Source organism: Quercus robur, chromosome 10 (assembly GCF_932294415.1).
Source record: "Quercus robur chromosome 10, dhQueRobu3.1, whole genome shotgun sequence".
Classification (NCBI taxonomy): Eukaryota; Viridiplantae; Streptophyta; class Magnoliopsida; order Fagales; family Fagaceae; genus Quercus; species Quercus robur.
This window is the reverse complement of record NC_065543.1, coordinates 3,698,245-3,719,596: the sequence shown is the minus strand read 5'-3', so window position 1 is coordinate 3,719,596 and position 21,352 is coordinate 3,698,245. Positions and strand designations below refer to the sequence as shown.

Here is a 21,352-nt window from a genome sequence, read left to right as displayed (position 1 = left end):
TTGACTACCTGACCGGCCAGCCAGTACCCATCGATTCAATGTTACGAAAAATATTGTTATCTTTTTGAATCAGTTTGATTTATTACTTTACTAGTATGATTAATAAACCGAAAAAAAAAAAAAAAAAATATTGTAACAGGGCGGTCGGCGAAGATGAAAATGTTAATAGCCACGGAACAAAGAAAAATTCTTGTGCCACACCATTGGCCATGGTGTGGCACGAAAATTACTCCAGAACAAATTAAAGTCCACATCCTCTCATCATTTCTAATTTTAATAAAGCCAAGAAATTGACAGGCATTTGAATTAGCTTTATAAAAAAAATCACTTTTTCTTTTTAATGAGTGATTACTGACATGTATATATATAATAAACATTGTGGCAGAGAAAAGCCACAGAACGAAGAGCCCACATCCTCATCTTTTCTACTTTTAATAAAACCAAGAAATTGACAGGCATTTGAAGCTTTGTTAAAAGTTCTAACCAAAAAAAGAAAAAAAGCTTTGTTAAAAGAAAAAAAAAAATCACAGTTTTTTTTAAAATAAAAAAACATGTGATGTTACTAGCTTGTATATAATAAAAAGGCGAAACTACACAATTGGTCTTTGAAGTTTACCTTATGTGCGTAATTAGTCCTTCAAATTTAAAGCGAGCACAATTAGTTCCTTATGTTTTAAATCTGAGTTGTATTGGTCCTTTCACTAACCTCTGTTAACGGTGTTACTTACGTGACTAACTTTACAATGACTTGGCATTTTCTTTAATGATGTGGCATATTTTTAATTAAAAAATTACAAACTAATTGAGAAAAAATATTAACCGGTGTTTACCAAAAAAAATTTCTATATTTTCTATCTACTGTAAAAACCCACAACGAGAGAGAAAGGGAGAGAGGAAAGAAATCAAACCCCAGTAAAAGAAAAGGAATAAACCTGTATAGGGAGACATGGATGAATACTTCAACCAGTATCCCTCAGCCACTACAAAAAATAGCAAATATTAAATAAATAAATTGAATTAAATTAAATCAAAGATATTAGTATGGAATTAACAGAGCGGGCAGTCCAGAGGTGAAGTCTGGTGAGAAGGGCAGAGATTTCAGCGTGAGAAGCGAGGATAAGGTTTTTGGGGAAGTATTTGGGGGATCACTCTGAATGTCACTGAAGCTATCAACCACAACCAATATCAAGGTTGTTGCCGCCGCTCTGTCTTCTTGTTTTGCTCTTTAGGTTTCAGTTCTTTTGGGTTCTCACCACTCACCAAAATAAGTGGTCAACAAAAGCACTGTTCACACAGTTGCTTCATTCTCTGCTTCAATGGGATAGTGAAAAAGTGACAAACTCTCCTTTATTTATTTATTTTATATATAGAGTATTGATAACAAACAAGCAAATTATGAAAAGATAAAATTTTCAGAGGAAATAAAAAATCAAATACCCATTAAAGTCTCTCTCTCTCTCTCTCTCTCTGAACACAACTTTGCATCACTCACATTCATTCTTTGCTTCCTCTTCTGATATCACGAGATCCCCATCTCTCTTTCTCTCTTTCTATGTCTTCCTCGCACTCTCTCTGCTATTACATAACTCATTCTTTGTATTCTTAACACAAACAATTGCTAAAACAACCGAAACTCTCCCACCCACCAATTACAATTCACAAACATTTCTTCGCAAACTGGTTGTACGACATGTCGCATTCTGCAAAACCCATACAAGAAATTTCCAGCTTTGACTCCTTAACCACTCGGTTCCATGACTCACTGAGTTGCGACGAGAACAAGCCTGATTTCCGCGAGCTCGATCTGGCCTCACCAGTCTCTCCCTTGAGAACTCGTGGCTCAGTGGCCAATGGTGCACTCACTCCAAGCTCAAGCTCCAGCTCTTCTGGCTCAGCTTCGGCCAAGAACAGCAACAACACCCAGTTGGCAAGCAGATCGGCGGCGGCTAGGGCATGGAATTTCAGGCGGGCTGGGGTTTGATTTCTTTCCTCTCTCCCTTTCTCTCTCGTTGTGGGTTTTTACAGTAGGTAGAAAATATAGAATTTTTTTTTGGTAAACACCGGTTAATATTTTTTCTCAATTAGTTTGTAATTTTTTAATTAAAAATATGCCACATCATTAAAGAAAATGTCAAGTCATTGTGAAGTTAGCCACGTAAGTAACACCGTTAACAGAAGTTAGTGAAAGAACCAATACAACTCAGATTTAAAACTTAAGGGACTAATTGTGCTCGCTTTAAACTTGAGGGACTAATTGCGCACATAGGGTAAACTTCAGGGACCAATTGTGTAGTTTCGCCTAATAAAAATAATGACAGTGATGAATTTATGTGTTGTATTAATTATAATTTATTAAAATTAATGATAGTTATTAATAGACATTTATCATCATTATGTTTGTATATTAAGTATTATATATGAACTTTTTTTTTTTTTGATAACCAATATTATATATGAACTTTGTTAATTATGAAAGTTCTTAATGAATATTTATTATAAATATTTTTTCAATGAAACTATTAAATATATAATTATGGTTTGGGTTTAAGTTACACATAGTGTAACTCTAAACAATATTACACCATCTAATAATTTATTATTAAATTTATATTTTGAAAATTTCACTGTTAGATTATATGTTCTATATGTTAAAACATGCATGCTTCATGTCACTCAGTTGTTATTTATTATTTGATTTAAAAACTCATTTTTTATTCATTATTTTAAAATACAAAAACTTGAATTTAAATAATTAATTGATAACATGACTATTGATATTTAATTATATTGACTTTTGCAAGCATTCGCAATCAATTAAAAAATATTGAATGATGTGATACTGTTTAAAGTTACACTAGATATAACTTGAAATCAATCTTATAATTATTATAATTATTTTTATATATGGAGATATTTAATTCACTGTGTAAAGAAAATATGGCAAGACTCTAATTGATGGTTTAAACTTTAAATATATAGAACAAAATAAACTCAATAGTCAGATTTTTAAAATGTAAATTCTAAAAAAGTTATGGACGTGTAACACTCTTAACCTTATATATACATATATCATGACATTATCTCTTTGAATCCTTTCTCATCCATCTGATAGAGTGAGGGAGAGCAAATTGCAAGAAAATGGAGAGGAAAACTCATATTCTAGTGATTCCTTACCCTGTACAAGGTCACATAAATCCTATGCTCCAGTTCTCCAAGCGCTTAGCCACAAAGGGTGCTAGAGTGACTTTAGTCGCTACCAGCACCATTAGAAACTCCATGCAAGCCTTGCAAGGTGCTAGCTCTGTCAACATTGAGATAATCTCTGATGGCTCTGAGGGAGACGAAACCGTAGAAAGCTTAATAGCAACTGTGGATCGTTTCAAAGATGTAGTTTCACAAAGCTTAGCAGAGTATATTGAGAAACTAAACAGCTCCAAATACCCCCCAAAGTTTATTGTGTATGACTGTGCTCTACCATGGGCTCTAGACGTGGCTAGAAAATATGGCATAGATGGAGCTCCATTTTACACTCAATCTTGTGCAGTCAATGTCGTCTATTATCACTTCAAGAAAGGAACAGTAAGGTTGCCTCTCGAAGAACCAACAGTATCACTACCCTCGATGCCAAAACTAGCAATCAATGATCTATCTTCGCTCCTTTCTAATCCAAGCTCATACCCACCTCTACTGAACCTTTTTCTGGATCAATTTTCCAACTTCCTAGAAGCAAAGTGGATCTTTTTCAGCTCTTTCAAGGAGTTGGAACTCGAGGTAAGTTCACAATCTCTCTAAATATTTACCTTACTTTAACTTTTGACTTATGATAGGCATTGCACTTTTTTTTCAAAAGACTGTCTTGCAAATTGATAGTTACCAATTTTATTTATTTAAAATATGATTATTATTTGTTATATTGTTGATGGTATTCTAATCATCTTTATTATCACATCAATTTTCAAGACTTTTGAAGTTAAATTGATATTAATTTAATATTTTATGTTTATCTAGAGTTAAAATTGTCAAGAGTCTTGTGATTAAGTGAGCATAATCCCATTTTCTTTATTGAGAACAAAGTTTTGAATTCTATTCCGAATTAACGTTGGTTATAAGAAGGAAATATTTCAGTATTGCAGTGTACTTATTTTATCATAAAGCTTAATGATTTAAAATACTTAATTTAATATAGTTTTTCTTAAAAATATTCCTTATAGAGTGATTAGATTGATTGTTAAAAAAAGATCAAAGGTAATTACAGATTTACACTATATTAGTAATATAAATCTTATATTGTTAGTACAATGTAAATTAAGAATTTTCCAAAATTCAAATATAGTACAATTTCTATAAATAAACGGGTACTATGAAGAATATAGAACCAACATATTGGGGTACTGTGAAGACTATTTCAACTTGTTCTCAGGTAACCTTGAATTTTTTTTATTGTCATACATTTCCCCTATTTCCAATTATTTTTATGTATTTCCTTCCTCATCTAACTTTACCTTCTCGACCTTATTCGCATATTTAATTTCTTATAATTCTAAATAATTATATGAATTACAAACCTTCATTCACAAAAACAAACCCTAAATGAGATAATTCTATTTTTAGACCATTTGGGAGTCCAATTATACAAGTAGACCCCAAATTTGGAATACATGTGAAATTTTAAGTGGGAAAGCGGTAAGTTTAATCAAAAAATGGTCATTCGAAAAAATGTTGACAATCAGTCGACGATTGGTTCGAAGAGAAACGATAAAAAGGAAGAAAATTAACCATTGAAAGAGTGGTTTATAAAAAAAAACCATTAAAAGAGTGTCTTTTGTGATATGAAGTTTATTTTTGGTAAGTATGTTGAGTATGTAATGGTTCAGAAAACTTTTTTTGCTCTTAAAAGGTTAAAACGTTTTTTTTGTTCCTGAACTTGTTTTTTTGAAGTCACTCTCACTATCTTTTTATTTAAAAAAAAAAAAAAAAAATTCAAATTCGTTATATGAAGATCAGATATGTATTGAATATGCCAAACCGACTCTATAGCAATTTAAAAAAAAAAAAAAAAAATTTAATGAATTTTATTGATATCATTCTGAGACTATATATTGGACATAAATACAATACTTTTATAATAAGAGGCACTGCCGGAAATTTTCACAGCGAAAAGAAGACAAAGCAACCTAGCGAAATGATGCTAAATCCATTGACTCCACCTTAATTTTAAGGTAATTGGCATGAGAAGTTTATATAAATATATATATATATATATATATATATATACCATTACAAATACTTATATAATATATAATTATATATGCTACAACCCCAATAAGTTGAACCCATATACACTTTACTCCTCCGAACACTAATGCTTAGAAAGGTACCAACTTGCTCAATTGGGTAGTGAAATGAGAAATTGTGAACATGGGACATACGGGCATAAAAAGTTATAGTTTACATTTCAAATCACAGCAAGTCCTCAACTTCACATAATTTACATAGCGTTTCTCAAAAAAAAAAAAAAAAAAATTTACATAGCATGACACAACAATTTTCAATGGATAAAACTTAGGTATAATACCTTAGGTACTATTCCTTAAGTTTCACTCTTAAGATTCGGTTATGTGGCTACTCAACTAAAAAATACACTTTCATCTTATAAGAAAAAATACACATAGTAGAATTTTAAGATGAAAACCTAAGAAACAGTACCGAAATTCTATCGTACTCATTTTCAATATACATATGAGGTTATAAATGGTTATTGAAACAATAATTTCACTCAAAATATTTATGGGCTTAAGTTATCTACTTAGAAACGTTTTGGCCTATATGAACTCGGTAGGCCCTCTTGAGGCTCTCATTGCAAAACACTAATGTAAGCCAATAGAGTTCATGATTAAAAGCCTTATTGAGTATAGTAGATTTGATCTTATACTTTTTATTTTTTTATTTTATATATATATATATATAAATATTAACATAATTTCAAATTATGAAGCTAATATGCTAATGCAAGACATCCTTACGTTTCCTCTATTTGTTTAGTACAATTTTAGAATTCAACCTATACTTTGGTATCTTCTTCTTTTTTGTTTTTACAAGCCTTTCTTCTTTTTAATTGTTGAACATTGTTTTATTATTATTATTATTATTATTATTATTATTATTATTACCTATATTTCAAAATTCTATTATTCCATTAGGTTGTGAATTGGATGGCAAGCCAGAAATGGCCTATAAAAACAATTGGACCAACTATTCCATCAATGTACTTAGACAAGCGGTTGGAGGATGACAAAGAGTATGGCCTTCATTTATTCAAGCCTGATGTGGATGCTTGCACAAAGTGGCTAGACACAAAAGAAACTAACTCAGTCATTTACACATCATTTGGAAGCTTAGCATCCCTAGGAGAAGAACAAATGCAAGAGCTAACATGGGGTCTAAAGAATAGCAATTGCTACTTCTTATGGGTTGTTAGAGAAACTGAACAAAAAAAGCTTCCTACTAATTTTCTACAGGAAACAGTGGAGAAGGGATTGGTTGTAAGTTGGTGCAGTCAATTAGAAGTATTGGCTCATAAGGCCATTGGGTGCTTCATGACTCATTGTGGATGGAACTCAACCCTTGAGGCATTGAGCTTGGGAGTGCCAATGGTTGCAATGCCACAATGGACGGATCAACCAACGAATGCAAAGTTCATTGCCGATGTGTGGAAGGTTGGGGTTAGAATTAAATTGGATGAAAGAGGTATTGCTATTAAAGAAGAAATAGAGTTTTGTATAAGGGAAGTAATAGAGGAAGAAAGAGGGAAAGAGATGAGAATGAATTCAATAAAATGGAAAGAATTGGCAAAAGAGGCAATGGATGAATGTGGAAGTTCGGATAAAAACATAGAGGAATTTGTGGCAGAACTTGTAGGCTTGTGAAGTTAATGTAAGCAACAACTTTTCATTTGAATAATGATCAAGAAAACAAAACATGATTTCACTATAGAAGAATTTGTTTTAGTGATTATTAGAAGCATCACCAAGTTTGAGGAATTTCATTTTTATCAAAACAATTTAATTATGATACAACCTTAACGGTTATTATTTTTAATAATTTTTCATGGTATTAGAATAGTTTGTCCAAAGTTTAAGCCATTATTTTTGCTTTACCTCCTCCTTTATATATAAAAAGTTGAAGCATTGCACGTGTTAAGTCTCATTCATTAAGGAAGAGTTTGGACATACATGAAGGAATGTAAGAATAATAGTTAAATAATTAAGTTTGCTGGGACAATTGGTAATCGACCAATTGTTATCAAAACATTTTTATTAAAATATAAATTAAACATTTAATTGCAATAAAATTTTACTCAAACATAGTAACTTTTTTTTTGATAATCACATAATAACTTATTAGCTCATGATATAGTCATGAGAAAAACAATATTATATATATTTTTCATTCTCTTTTGTGTTTTGTCTCAAATCTCACCTTATTTATTTATTTTATAACCTCTCAAACCTCACATTGGCTATGATAGACAAAGAAAGCAGACATGATCTTAGACCACATTATGATTACAATCTCTTGCACTGTCCTATGATGTTTGCATAAGCAATGATGTCAAGGTTTTGTTATTTTACACATTACCTTTCCAAGCCTTGAGTTTGAGGCCTCAACCTAGGTTGAGGGGTATCGCGTTCTACCTTTAAAAGAGCAATTTAGGATGTATTAGAATATATTTCTAATCAGTTCAAAAAAGAAAAAGGAAAAAAGAAAAAGAAAAAGAAGATTGAAAGAGGTCTGAAACCATAAGGAGAGTTTAAGAACAATAATTAAATGATTAAATTTACTCATTAAACTTTTTAACCACAGGTAATTTATTGATTATAATAAAAGTTCACTGATTATAATAAAAAGCTAATTTTTTTATTGTAATAAAATTTTACCTGAATATAATAATCCTAGCTCATGAATATAATAAAACTCACTTTTATTTAGTATACCAATTTAACCTATTTATTTCTTCCTTCTGTCTCAACTCTCACACTGACCATATATATATTTTTTTTGCTGAATTCACACTGACCATATATAACAGACAAAGAAAGCTGACATGATATTAACCTCATTATAATATCTTGCATTATTCTTATAATGTTTACATAAGCAATGATGTCAAAGGTTTTGTTTTTTTCCATGATCATATATAGTGTCTCCCCAAGATTTAAGAGGACAAAGATGTGTAGTGATAGTACATGAGGGCTTTCTCTTTACAGCAATTCAATGAATAATGAAGTGTCGTAGTGTAGTATTCAGATCGAGCACGACATATTATTATTTGAAGTTTATTAATCTCATCGAAAGAGACATGAATATGACAATGTGTGACCGACCGGGTACCCACCCTTTAAACAAAAGTATTATTTCATTCGACTCCCATAAAAATTTTAAAACTTTCTTATTTGTTTTTATAAGTATTATATGTTATTGGAGGGTATAAATTAAACTAATATTTTTACACCAAAACCTAATAGAATTCAAAATCTTTTGAAAATTTAACAAATAAATTGGAAAAAAAATAATTGGGGGGTGAAAACTGTTAGTGTATAGCTTAGACTAGATTAGCCCATTGGGCTTAGTCCAGTATATTGTACTTGTAGTTTACTTATATTACTTGTACTGCACGCATATCTAGCTTATATAAGACTCTCTATTGTACATTATTATTCACACAGAATATACAGACTATTTAGTCTTTCTCTCTCTCACTTTATATTCTTAACATGGTATCAGAGTCAATGCTCTGACTTTCTGGCACCTGTGGTCTTCTTTGGCATCTTTCCACTGCCCTTGCCTTTGTCCGGTACCCACTGTCAAAAGCAAGTTACCATCGTCAGACCCATAGCACCAAAAACTCTTAGATCCAGTCCTTCTATCCATCACCTTGCCAACCTGAGAGCACAAATTGATAGATCGCACAATTCTGAGAAAAACCCAACCCAAATCAACTCCATATGGCATCACACACGCTTCTACGCGCCATCGGAAAGTTCGGTCTCGCAGTAACACGCGTCCACGCGCTTACACGCGCCACCACTCTTTCTCATGTGCTCTCACACGCCAGAGACGTTGTCACATGGCCCACGCGCCATTCACTACCGCATCGCCACGTCAGCCCTAGTGACGTCAGCACACGTCAGCCCTAGTGACATCAACATTCGTTGACCGTTGATCGTTGACTTTGCCACCATCGTTGATCGATGTCAAAATTTTTCAAAGGGGCCTATCTTGCTTAGTTTTTCACATAGATTCTGATTTTGGGTTCAGTTTCTTCGTTTGAGGTCCCTAAATCCCTTTTTTGGTCATTTACTTCATTATGACTCAACAAAATGAACGAGGTATCATATATCCTATCACCATTATGTTGGATGGTCCTACTAGATATCATGCATGGTCTCAGAATATGACTGTATTTCTCAAGGGTCGTAAACTGTGGAGATATGTGACTGGTTCAATTCCTAAGCTAGCACCAAAACCTAAGTCCAAAGCCACAACTGCTAAAGATGCCTCCAAGACTGCTGTTACAGAGGATGATTATGAAGAATGGGAGAGTATTCAGAGTAAGATCTTGTCTTGGTTTATCAATAACTTTGTTCCCTCCATTCATAATCTTCTTCCTCGTCTTGAGACTGCTGAGGCTGCTTGGAAATTTCTAGCCGATCGCTATAATTGCACTAATGATTTAAGCTTGGAGTTCAACATTGAATCAAAACTTTATCAAATGTGCCAAGAGACAGGTCAGTTTATTTCTGATTTTTATTCTTAGACTTCTACTATGTTGGAATAACTCTTTGCTGCAGATCCTCCACTAGTGTGTTCTAAGGACATTGAGTTCTTTGTCAAATGTTGGGATCGTTGTAAATTTATGCATTTCATGATGGGTTTACGTGAGGATTTTGAGCCTATTAGGGCTTCTTTGTTTAGCCGGTCTCCTACTCCTTCTCTTGATGCTGTAGTCAAGGAGCTCATTTCTGAGGAGAATTGTCGGCCAACTCATCACATGTTATCATCTGATCATGTATTGGCTACACCATCTCCATAGCCTCCCATTGCTGCATTCACTGCTCCTCCACAAATAAACTCTAGGCATCCTACCTCTCAATTTTCTAAAGTTACTCGTTGCAAGTTTTGCCGTGCCAAAGGCCATGACATCTCAGTTTATCGCAAATTGCAGAAATTTATGCAAGACTAGAATAAAACTTCTCTTCCTTGGGCAACTACTATATGTCCTTCAGATCCATCGGTTCCTATAGGTTCATCTTTGGCTTCCTCACTTACTACGGCTGATATTGAGGCAGTAATTCAACAGGTTTTATCCCAAACTTCCATTGCCCTTTCTATCACTTCAAGTAAACAATCTTGGTTTTTCGATACTGCATGTTGTAATCATATGACTTCTGATAAATCCCAATTTTTTGATAAGGCACCCTTAGAACAACCCATCACCATTTACACTGTTGATGGAACTCCTATGCCTGTTAGTCATAAAGGAACAATCTTTTCTACTTGTTTATCCCTTAGTGACACTTTTCATATCCCAAAGTTATCCCTCAATTTGCTTTCTGTCGGTCAACTTTGTGAATTAGGCATAGATCTTCTATTTATTAATCATGGTGTGGATGTGCAAGATCCCCGAGGTCAAGTGCTTAGGACAGGTCGTAAGGTTGGTCGTATGTTTGAGGTTCATGACTTGAAGATTCCTTCAAAAGTTGTTTCTACAACTGCTACCACTGCCACCCCCTCACCTGATCTATGGCATGCGTCTTGGTCATCCATCCCTATCTCATCTTTAGTTGTTAGCTTCTCAAGGTCATTTAGGTTCAGTTTAGTTTTAAAAATTTGATTGTACTTCCTGATCTTTTCCTCCCTCTCTATCCTGAATTTGTGGAGGATTCTTTGACATTGGCTGTCTTTCCAGACGAATCATCTCTAGTTCTGTCCTCAGCATATGACCCGCCTATCTTGGATCCTGTGGCACCACCTTCTCCTGAGTCTCCTGTTGGTCTTGAACTTCGTCGTTCCACTCGGGTAAGCATTCATCCCCCTTATCTTACTAATTATTACTGCTCTTTTACTCTTACCACCCTTTTTGAACCTCACACCTATCGTGAGGCCCATATTGACCCTTTTTAGCAGCAAGTTATGAACGAAGAACTAGATGCCCTTGATAAGAATTACACTTGGGATATGGTTGATTTGCCTCCTAGTTAGTCTATGGTAGATTGTAGGTGGGTTTACAAGATCAAGACTAAGGCTGATGGATTTGTTGAACGATACAAGGCTTGTCTAGTTGCCAAGGGCTTTACTCAGGAGTATGGCATTGACTATGAGGAAACATTTACTCCTGTTACTCACCTTACATCTGTCAGATCTCTCATTGCTGTGACTGCTATTTGCTGTTGGCCTCTTTATCAAATGGATGTGAAGAATACTTTTTTCAGTGGAGACCTCTAAGAAGAAGTGTACATGCAACCACCCCCTGGCTAGCCACACTTAGGCGGTCAAGTTTGTCGCCTTCACCGTGCTCTTTATGGCCTCAAGCAGGCTCCTCGAGCTTGGTTTGAAAAGCTTAGCTTAATTGTTGCTAAGTAGGGTTTCACTTTGAGTCCTCATGACACTGCTCTCATTGTTCGAAGATCCTCTGCTGGTATCACTCTTATTATTCTTTATGTTGATGATATGATTATTACTAGAGATAATTCTACAGGTATCTGTTCTCTTCAGCACTTCCTTAGTCAGCATTTTAAGATAAAAGATCTTGGCACTCTTAGCTATTTTCTTGGGCTTGAGGTTACCTCATCCTCTGATAGATATTATCTTTCCCAAGCTAAATATGCTTCTGATCTTCTCTCTAAAGCCGGTATCATTGACAACAAGACTGTTTCCACTCCTTTGAAATACAATGCAAAACTCACATCCTTGGATGGTGAACCTATATTCGATGCTATTCGCTATCGTTAGTTGGTTGGTAGTCTGATCTATCTCACTGTTACTTATTCGGATATTTCACATGCTGTAGGTATGGTTAGTAATTTCATGGATGCCCCTTGTTCTGTCCACTATGCTACCGTTCTTTAGATTCTCTGATATGTTAAGGGCACACTTTATCATGGTCTCCACTACTCCTTTCGGTCTTCTCTTAAGTTTCATGCTTATTTAGATGCGGACTGGGCAGGTGATCCGACTGATCGATGCTCTATCATAGGTTTCTGTTTCCTGTTGGGTATTTCTCTTGTCTCATGGCGTAGCAAGAAGCAGGATGTGGTTTCCCATTCTAGTATTGAGGCTGAGTATCGTGCCCTTGCTGACACCATCTGCGAGCTTGTTTAGCTTCACTAACTCTTGGTTGACATGGATGCTCTACATCCCTTTGCCACTCCTCTTTATTGTGACAATCGTAGTGCTATCTACATTGCTCATAATGATGTCTTCCATGAACGCACCAAGCACATTGAGATTGACTGCCACATCACTTGCCAGCATCTCAAGAAAGACAATCTCAAGTTGTTCTTCATCTCCTTTGCTGACCAACCTACTGATATCTTCACCAAGACTCACTTGCTTGGTTGTCTTCGAGATTTTATAGCTAAACTCTAATTGGCTTCCTCCTTGCCACCTCAAGTTTAAGAGAGGATGTTAGGGTATAGCTTAGACTAGATTAGCCCATTGAGGTTAGCCCAATATACTGTACTTGTAATTTACTCATATTACTTGTACTGCACACATATCTAGCCTATATAAGGCTCTCTATTGTACATTATTATTCACATAGAAAATACAGACTATTCAGTCTTTCTCTCTTTCACTTTATATTCTTACCAAAAACTAATAATTTTACACCAAATCCTAATAGAGTCCAAACTCTTTTGAAAATTTAACAAATAAATTGAAATATTATTTAATTTAAAGAAGAAATTGAAATCTTACCCATAAATCATACTTTATGGTAAATATGGTATTTTCACCTATATCCAAATACAACTTTAATATCTTATTTCACAACATCTTTTATAATTTTTTTTTATTTAAGAATCTATAAATTGTAAATCATTAACTTGTTATTATTTTTACTTAGACCTATCACAGTATCACTAACACTAATACACTACTTTATTGTCTACACCATTCATTTATATATATATATATATATATATAACCGAATCCTTGACTTTTAGTTGACGTCTCCACAATTTTATACATCAGCATTATTAATAATTAATTGTAATATAGAAATAAAACACACCTGGTGAGGAAGGTTAGGGTTTGAATGAAGCACCAAAAAGAAACTGATTAGAAATAGAACACTTAGGTGGACAGAAATCAATTAGAAACAGAACACTTAGGTGAGCTTTGATTTATCTGTGGTTGAGTGCAATGGGGTTTATGTTTACTCATAGTGTTCATATACTTATATACATGATGGTATATACAATACGGGATGAGTATGAGATAAGCAAAAGCTATAACACAGAAGCGCCTGCGAAATAACTTCATACTCTCGGATCATGCTCATTAGCATCTTTGATAGGGCTAAATGCACAACAATGAGTCAATGACTCATTCAGATCCACTGCTCTTGTAGACTCGAGTCCAACGGTCAGAGTGTCACTATAGTAACAGTAGGTGGAAGACGCCAACTTAGGTCGACCCTCTACCAAAATTTTTTTTTTTTTCAATAAAAAGAGGAAGCAAAATCTGTAACGCAATGCAACGAGATTCGAGAATTGATTGAAAAAAGAAAGAATAAAAGGAGATTAAATAAAAAGACAGGAAGAAAGTACCATTGTAGCTAGGTGAGCCTGAGTGATATGCTATACAGTTGAACAAGAGCTAGGTTAACTTTTTGCACGTAACTTATGGATATAAATAACAATCTGAGATTGCCAACTAAGGCAATTTGTCGACTACCCACTGATTCAATCTCTTATGAAAAAAGATTCTTATCTTTTTGGATCAGTTTGATTCATTATTGGTATGACTAAGAAAAAAAAAATGTAAACCAGTGGGCGGAGCCTAGATCTGACTTGAGGGGGGAGGGGGGAGGGAAAAAATTACATTTGATATCACATTTGCACACGTGTATATATATATATATACATATATATAGTATTTGAGATCAACTTGCAAAATAACAATTCATTCATGTGTATATTAAGCAATATTTGAATGTAAGAAAATTCAAAATAAAATAACATATTCATTCTATTATTTATCTATTAGGGGTTTATTTACATAAAAAATCATTTTGAAATTGTAATTATAAAAATGTTATATAGGAGGGTTTTGGTTTTGGTTTAAAAAACCATCCTATTTATTAACCATTAATTTATATAAATTTTAAATGCATTTATTGTATTATATAAAATAATAGAAGAAATATTAATAGATTTTTTGGGTGGGGTTAGAGGGAAGTGCCCCCCTCGACCCCCCCTGACTCCGCTATCGTGGGTGACAAAGATGAAAATGTTAAAAAGCTACCCAAAGAGTTGGAGCCCACATCCTCCTCATTTCTCACGTTTTGGATCAAGAAATTGACAGGCATGTGAAGTGTGAACCTTTATAAAGTAGTAGTAGTAATAATAATAATAATAATGAGTTAATAATCTAATCTAATCTAATCTAATCTAATCTAATATACATACAATATATTACTATAAATATAATGAAAATGAGCACGCGTGTTTTCCAATTTACTATTTTAACCCCATTTTTAAGTAGTTGGTTAATTAATTTAAGGGTATTTTTGACAGAAAAAAAAAAAAAAAAACAATAACTAACTTTCTGAATCCTCTTAATATATACAGATAATAATAATAATAATAATAATAATAATAATAATAACTCATTGTTATTTTTGAAATGATTAATACAATGATTTCCTTATAATAATAAAAAGATTGATGTTACATATTGTAGTTAGTATTCAATAAAAATAATGGTAGTAATGAGTTGTTTATGTGTTGTGTTAGTTATAATTTATCACCTTAACAAACATTAGAAAAAAAGCCATTATAGAATATGATTTTATCTCAAATTTATCTCTATTTTTTATATTGTATATGAAAATTTATAATAATGATAATATTAATTGACATTTATTATACTTATGTTTTTGTATAAAATATTAAACACGAAATTTGTGAATTATGGTAGTTATTAACTAGTATGTATTAAAAAAAAATTTCCAATGAAACAATTAAATAGTAGATAATTATGGTAATTATTAATGACAAAATGCTAAGTGATAAATTATTAAGGGTACGTAGGTGAAAAAAAAGAAAAAAGAAATATTAGCTGTGAGCTTAAATGGGAAACCCCACTAACATAAAATTTAGCTTGCATATTAAGAGCAACAAAAGCATATAGTCCAATTGTCATATTTCTAAAATATTATTTTTTTCAAAAGTTATGGAATGATGTAACACTCCAATTTTTATATATAAATATCATGGCATTATCTCTTTGATCATGAATCCTTGCTCCTCCATCTGATTGAGAGAGAGAATATTGCAAGAAAATGGAGAGGGAAACTCATATTCTAGTGATTCCTTACCCTGTACAAGGTCACATAAATCCTATGCTCCAATTCTCCAAGCGCTTAGCCACAAAGGGTGCTAGAGTGACTTTAGTCGCTACCAGCACCATTAGAAACTCCATGCAAGCCTTGCAAGGTGCTAGCTCTGTCAACATTGAGATAATCTCTGATGGCTCTGAGGGAGACGAAAACTTAGAAAACTTAATAGCAACTCTGGATCGTTTCAAAGTGATAGTTTCACAAAGCTTATCAGAGTATATTGAGAAACTAAACAGCTCCAAATACCCACCAAAGTTTATTGTGTATGACCATGTTCTGCCATGGACTCTAGACGTGGCTAAAAAATATGGCCTTGATGGAGCTCCATTTTTCACACAGTCTTGTGCAGTCAATGTCATCTATTATCACTTGAAGCAAGGAACAATAAGGTTGCCCATAGAAGGGCCAACAATATCACTACCCTCGTTGCCAAAACTAACAATCAATGATATATCTTCATTCCTTTCTAATCCAAGCTTGTACCCAGCTCTACTAAACCTTGTAATGGATCAATTTTCCAACTTCCTAGAAGCGAAGTGGCTCTTTTTCAGCTCTTTCATGGACTTGGAACTCGAGGTAAGTTCACAATCTCTACGTATATTTACCATGCACTTAACTTTTGACTCATGATAGTGTTATTACATAATTTTTCTATTTTTATAAGGCTGTTTTACCAATTGATATGACATCAGTTAAAAAAAAAAAAAAAAAAAAAAAAAAAAAAAAAAAAACAAAAAACAAGAACGTATGATATTTATTTATATTATATAGTTGAGATTACATCAATTCCATGAGTAATTTTTAGGTACTCTAGGAGTATGGAGAATGGTGCTTCCACATCTCACATTTACGGTGGGATTTACTCATCAAATTCATGGCAGGGTCTACCATGAATGTGAAAGGAGGGAGCACCATTTCTCTATACTCCTAGAGTATCTAAGAATTTTCTCAATTCCATATATATTCTATGAATTTAATGAATAGACCCCACTATAAATATGAGAAAAAAAATATCATTCTTCATACTTTGGAAATACTTAAAAAGTACTCCTTTTTGCCTGAAACTCTCTTAGAGGTTTGAATAGCAGGTGACTGTCTCTGTTAGTCTTTCCTTCTTCCAATAAAGATTGAAATTAAAAAATAAAAAATAAATAAAAATAAAATAAAAAAATAAAAAAAATAAAAAAATAAAAAAAGGTACTCATTTTTCTGCCCAATGGGTTTCTGCATCTTCATAGTTGGATGCTTTGTCCGGTTCAAAAAAGCGAATTTAATAATTGTGCAGTTTGGAATAACTTGGCAAAAGGTACAGATATGCTCAAACTCAACCATAGGTGCTCAACTTTTCTTTTTCTGGTAGATTTGTAACTTAAAAAAGAAAAAGCAAAAATATGTTCCAACTACAAGTCAATAGCCCCCTTGAATTGTTGGGTTCGTGCACCCTTCTCCTTCAAATCACTATCAACACGTTTGATAAGTTGGAACACGAGGTAGGTTAATTAAGCAATCCATTCATGTCATATGTTTAGGAATTCATGTGTCTTGCGTGTGATAATAATAATTATCTCATAAATTCATCTTCTAATTGTATAGTATGTGAATTTCGGGTGTGGCTTCTGTCTAGTGCCTCTAGTGCACTAGACCCATTGCGATTATGACACGTGTTTTAAAATGGACTCGTGTCATGATCACAGCGAATCCAGTGTCACAGGACACTGGACAGAAGCCATAACCATGAATTTCGCATGATTGTGTGATTTACATGATGTGAGAGGAACGATGCATATATGTGAAACATTGATTACCTCCAACTTATAGACTTTTGAGACAATGTGAAACAAACTCTCTGATACAAACAAAATAACTCTAATTTCAACCTAACTATACCTTAGAGAAGCCTGGTCTAATTTACAGCCACTAGGAATTTTGTTTGTTTGTTTGTTTGTTGGTACAACTCAACTAGTCTAATCTTTTAACATCGATCGTTTAGTACGTAATAGCAACCAGTCAAGATGGGGATGGGAAAAGCTTCCTCAAACACAAATGTCTAAACTATTTAATATCTTAGACACATCCCAAATCATTATTAAAAATTAGGAATTTGTATTAAAACAATTCAATTTGTGTTGAAAATAAAAGTTCCAAACCTATTTGTTTACTTACCATTGATCGGCATCAACAGGTCAGGTTGGATGTGGTTTAACTAAAATTAAACTTCTAAAATATTTTAAACTAATTAAGATAGACTAACCATTGAACCTCCAAGCACTAATCCTTAGAAAGGTACCAACTCACTCAACTGGGCAGTGAAATTAGAAATTGGGAACAAGGGACCCACAGGCACAAAAAGTTATAGTTTACATTTCACATCAATCCAACATATACAGCAAGTCCTGAACTTCACATATTTTATATAGCATGACACAACAATTTTCAATATACATATGACTTGATAAATGGTTATTGAAAGTACAATACTTTCACTCTTAATATTGATGGGCTTTGGCCATATACTCGGTAGGCCCTCTAGACGCTCTCATTGCAAAACACTAATGTAACTCAATAGAATTCATGGTAATAACCAACTTATTGAGTATAGTAGATTTGATCTTATACCTTTTTATAAATATTAACGTATTGTAAAATTATTAAGCTAATATGATTGCACAAGACATCCCTACGTTTCCTCTATTTGTTTAGTAAAATTTTAGATTTCAACCAATTTTTGGTATCTTCTTCTCTTTTGTTTTAACAAGCCTTTCTTCTTTTTAATTGTTGAACAATATTGTTTATTATTATTATATTACCTATGTTTCAAAATTCCACTATTCTATATTAGGTTGTGAATTGGATGGCAAGCCAGCACTGGCCTATAAAAACAATTGGACCAACTATTCCATCGATGTACTTAGACAAGAGGTTGGAGGATGACAAAGAGTATGGCCTTCATTTATTCAAGCCTGATGTGGATGCTTGTATAAAGTGGCTAGACACGAAGGAAACTCACTCAGTCGTTTACACATCGTTTGGAAGCTTAGCATCCTTGGGAGAAGAGCAGATGCAAGAGCTAACATGGGGCCTAAGGAATAGCAATTGCTACTTCTTGTGGATTGTTAGAGAAACTGAACAAAAAAAGCTTCCTACTAATTTTCTACAAGAAACAGCGGGGAAGGGACTTGTTGTGAGTTGGTGTCCTCAATTAGAAGTATTGGCTCATAAGGCCATTGGGTGCTTCATGACTCATTGTGGATGGAACTCGACTCTTGAGGCATTGAGCTTGGGGGTGCCAATGGTTGCAATGCCACAATGGACGGATCAATTGACTAATGCAAAGTTCATTGTGGATGTGTGGAAGGTAGGGGTTAGAATTAAATTGGATGAAAGGGGCATAGCTACCAAAGAAGAAATAGAGTTGTGTATAAGGGAAGTGATAGGGGGAGAACGAGGGAAAGAGATGAGAGGAAATTCAATAAGATGGAAAGAATTGGCTAAAGAGGCAATGAATGAAGGTGGAAGTTCTGATAAAAACATAGAAGACTTTGTGGCAAAACTTGTTTGCTCGTGAAGTTAATGCAAGCGGCAACTCTTCATTTGAATAATGATCAAGAAAATGATTTCCCTTTAGGAGGATTTGTTTTAGTGATGGCAAGCATCACCAAGTTTGAGGAGTTTTATTTTTATTGAAACATTACTTATGTCTTTTCACTAGTTTTTAAAACAACATATCAAGGGGTACTTTTAGCAAGCTTCCTCTATTCCTGATGTGGATGCTTGTATAAAGTGGCATGACCATTTTAAGGAAGGATGTCTTATTCTTTAATCAAACTATACTACTTCATACCTATGAGACACCACAAAAATTTCATTGACACACATTGGTGGTGGATTGAACCTAAGATCTTTGAATTTACATCAGGCCTCAAACCAATGAGCCCACTATTTGGGTAACTCTGTGGGGGGTGTTGCCACAAATTGAAGTGCATTTAGAGTACAAAGATACATGGCATCAAATTAGAAGGAAAATTAGGACATTTGGCACAAAACTGTGATACAATTAAAATCTAATTTGAATTCTTGATTGAGCCGTTATGGTTCTACATTGACTTCAATTACCTACTTGTAGTGGTTTCTATCGGAATTATTACATGCCTGTCTTTGGGGTGGTGGGAAAAAGAAGCATAAAATTACATTTTAAGTAACAAACTAAACCATATAATTTCAAAAGTAATAACTTTAGTCCTAAAGTTTTAAAAAGTAACAAATTAAATCAAACCATATAGTTTTTAAAACAACATATCAAATCCCCATTTTTTAAAATATTAAATAAAACTTAAACATTCATATACGTGGAACAACATTGTATTTGAGGTCAATATAGGATAAGGATTAAATTTGCAACTTTGTAAAAAACTGAAAAAAAAAAAAAGAAAAAAAAAAAAAGAAAAGAACTAGAAGGTATGGTCAAGGTCCAACTACAAGTCTGCAACACCCCCCTTGAATTATTGTGTTTATGCATCCTTCTCCTTCAAATCACCATCAATTATTTATCTTCAAAGAGAGCAATCATACTAAAGATAAGAACTTCAAAATAATAGAGCCCACAGTTGTCTTTACTTTTAAGAAACTGACTAGTGTCGAAAATATTTATCACATTGAATTGAATAAAATCAGTAAAAGCTCCCCTGTAATTTTAGTTCATGAATTATTCACCCTCCTACTTCCTCAGAGAGAAAGCATGGAAAGAAAATGGATGGACAAGATAAGATTAGAAATTGTGATAACAATGCTAAAGAAACAACATTTTTTCACAATTTCAAAGATGTCAAGTAACGATTGGAGTAACATTTTTTTTTTGTAAGCCAATTACTGATAGAACTTTTATTCTGCATTAATCATAACAATATTTTATATGGAAAAAATAAATGAAAAATGTCACCAAATTTATTATATACAAAACCCTAAGATCTTTTTAAAGAGAAAGAAATGGCTACCCTAAGATCTTTTTAAAGAGAAAGAAATGGCTCACATACTTTTATATAGTTTTAATTCTTTAAAAAAAATTAATAAAAATGTTATTTTAATAATTCAAATATAGAAGTCATGTTTGTATACCAAAAATTGATATTTCTTTACTTTTTTTTTTAATAAAAAAATTTCTCTTTACATGCTTAAATGATGTCGCGAAAGCCTAGAAAAAGCACACATGATACTCTTTTGATGGAATAGAAACTAAATTATTAGTTTTTAGTAGTATACCTTGAATCTACAAGGGATTTCCCTGAATCTACAAGGAGAAAAAAAAAATGGAATTCACCAGAGAAAGAATTTGATAAAAGTTTGTATTTATTGATAATAATCTAATTTGCCTCTAACGGCTACAAAACATATAAATACTGAGAAAAAATGTCTGAAACTCTAATTCGCACTAATTACGTGATTAAGTGACAAAATACCAAAATTTACCAAAAATAGCAAAATTAAGTTAAATACAAAATCATAAACTACTGATCTTAAGGGTCATCCCAAAACAAGCGGAGCCTTATTCTGACTTTTGAGCAAAAAGTTATTAAGAAAACAAATATTATTATAAACAGCAAAATCATAGTTTTTGGGGCCTAAATGAAGGAATTCGTCATTTTCAAGGGGTACTTCGTGGTGAAGTGATGACTATTGCTCAGGAGGCCGTTTCACTTCAGCCTACCAAATTTCATGCGATTTCGACTTTGA

The 21,352-nt window shown here is 33.2% G+C and overlaps 1 protein-coding gene across 6 annotated transcripts in view; it reads left to right on the top strand.

Moving 5' to 3' along the window:
- The first annotated feature begins 3,075 nt into the window (after positions 1-3,075).
- The window catches only part of LOC126704452 (mogroside IE synthase-like), a 40,313-nt gene continuing 22,036 nt past the window's right edge, over positions 3,076-21,352 (top strand). Inside the window, exons 1-2 of one of the 6 annotated variants that reach the window (XM_050403487.1) lie at positions 3,076-3,771; positions 6,201-7,103. In XM_050403487.1, coding sequence (XP_050259444.1) covers positions 3,139-3,771; positions 6,201-6,926 — 1,359 coding nt within the window. In that variant the 5' untranslated portion in view covers positions 3,076-3,138 and the 3' untranslated portion in view covers positions 6,927-7,103. Of the gene's footprint in view, positions 3,772-6,200; positions 7,104-15,501; positions 16,202-18,464; positions 19,317-21,352 lie in introns of those variants that run through there. The other 5 variants (XM_050403490.1, XM_050403486.1, XM_050403485.1 and 2 more) reach the window with 5 other exon arrangements.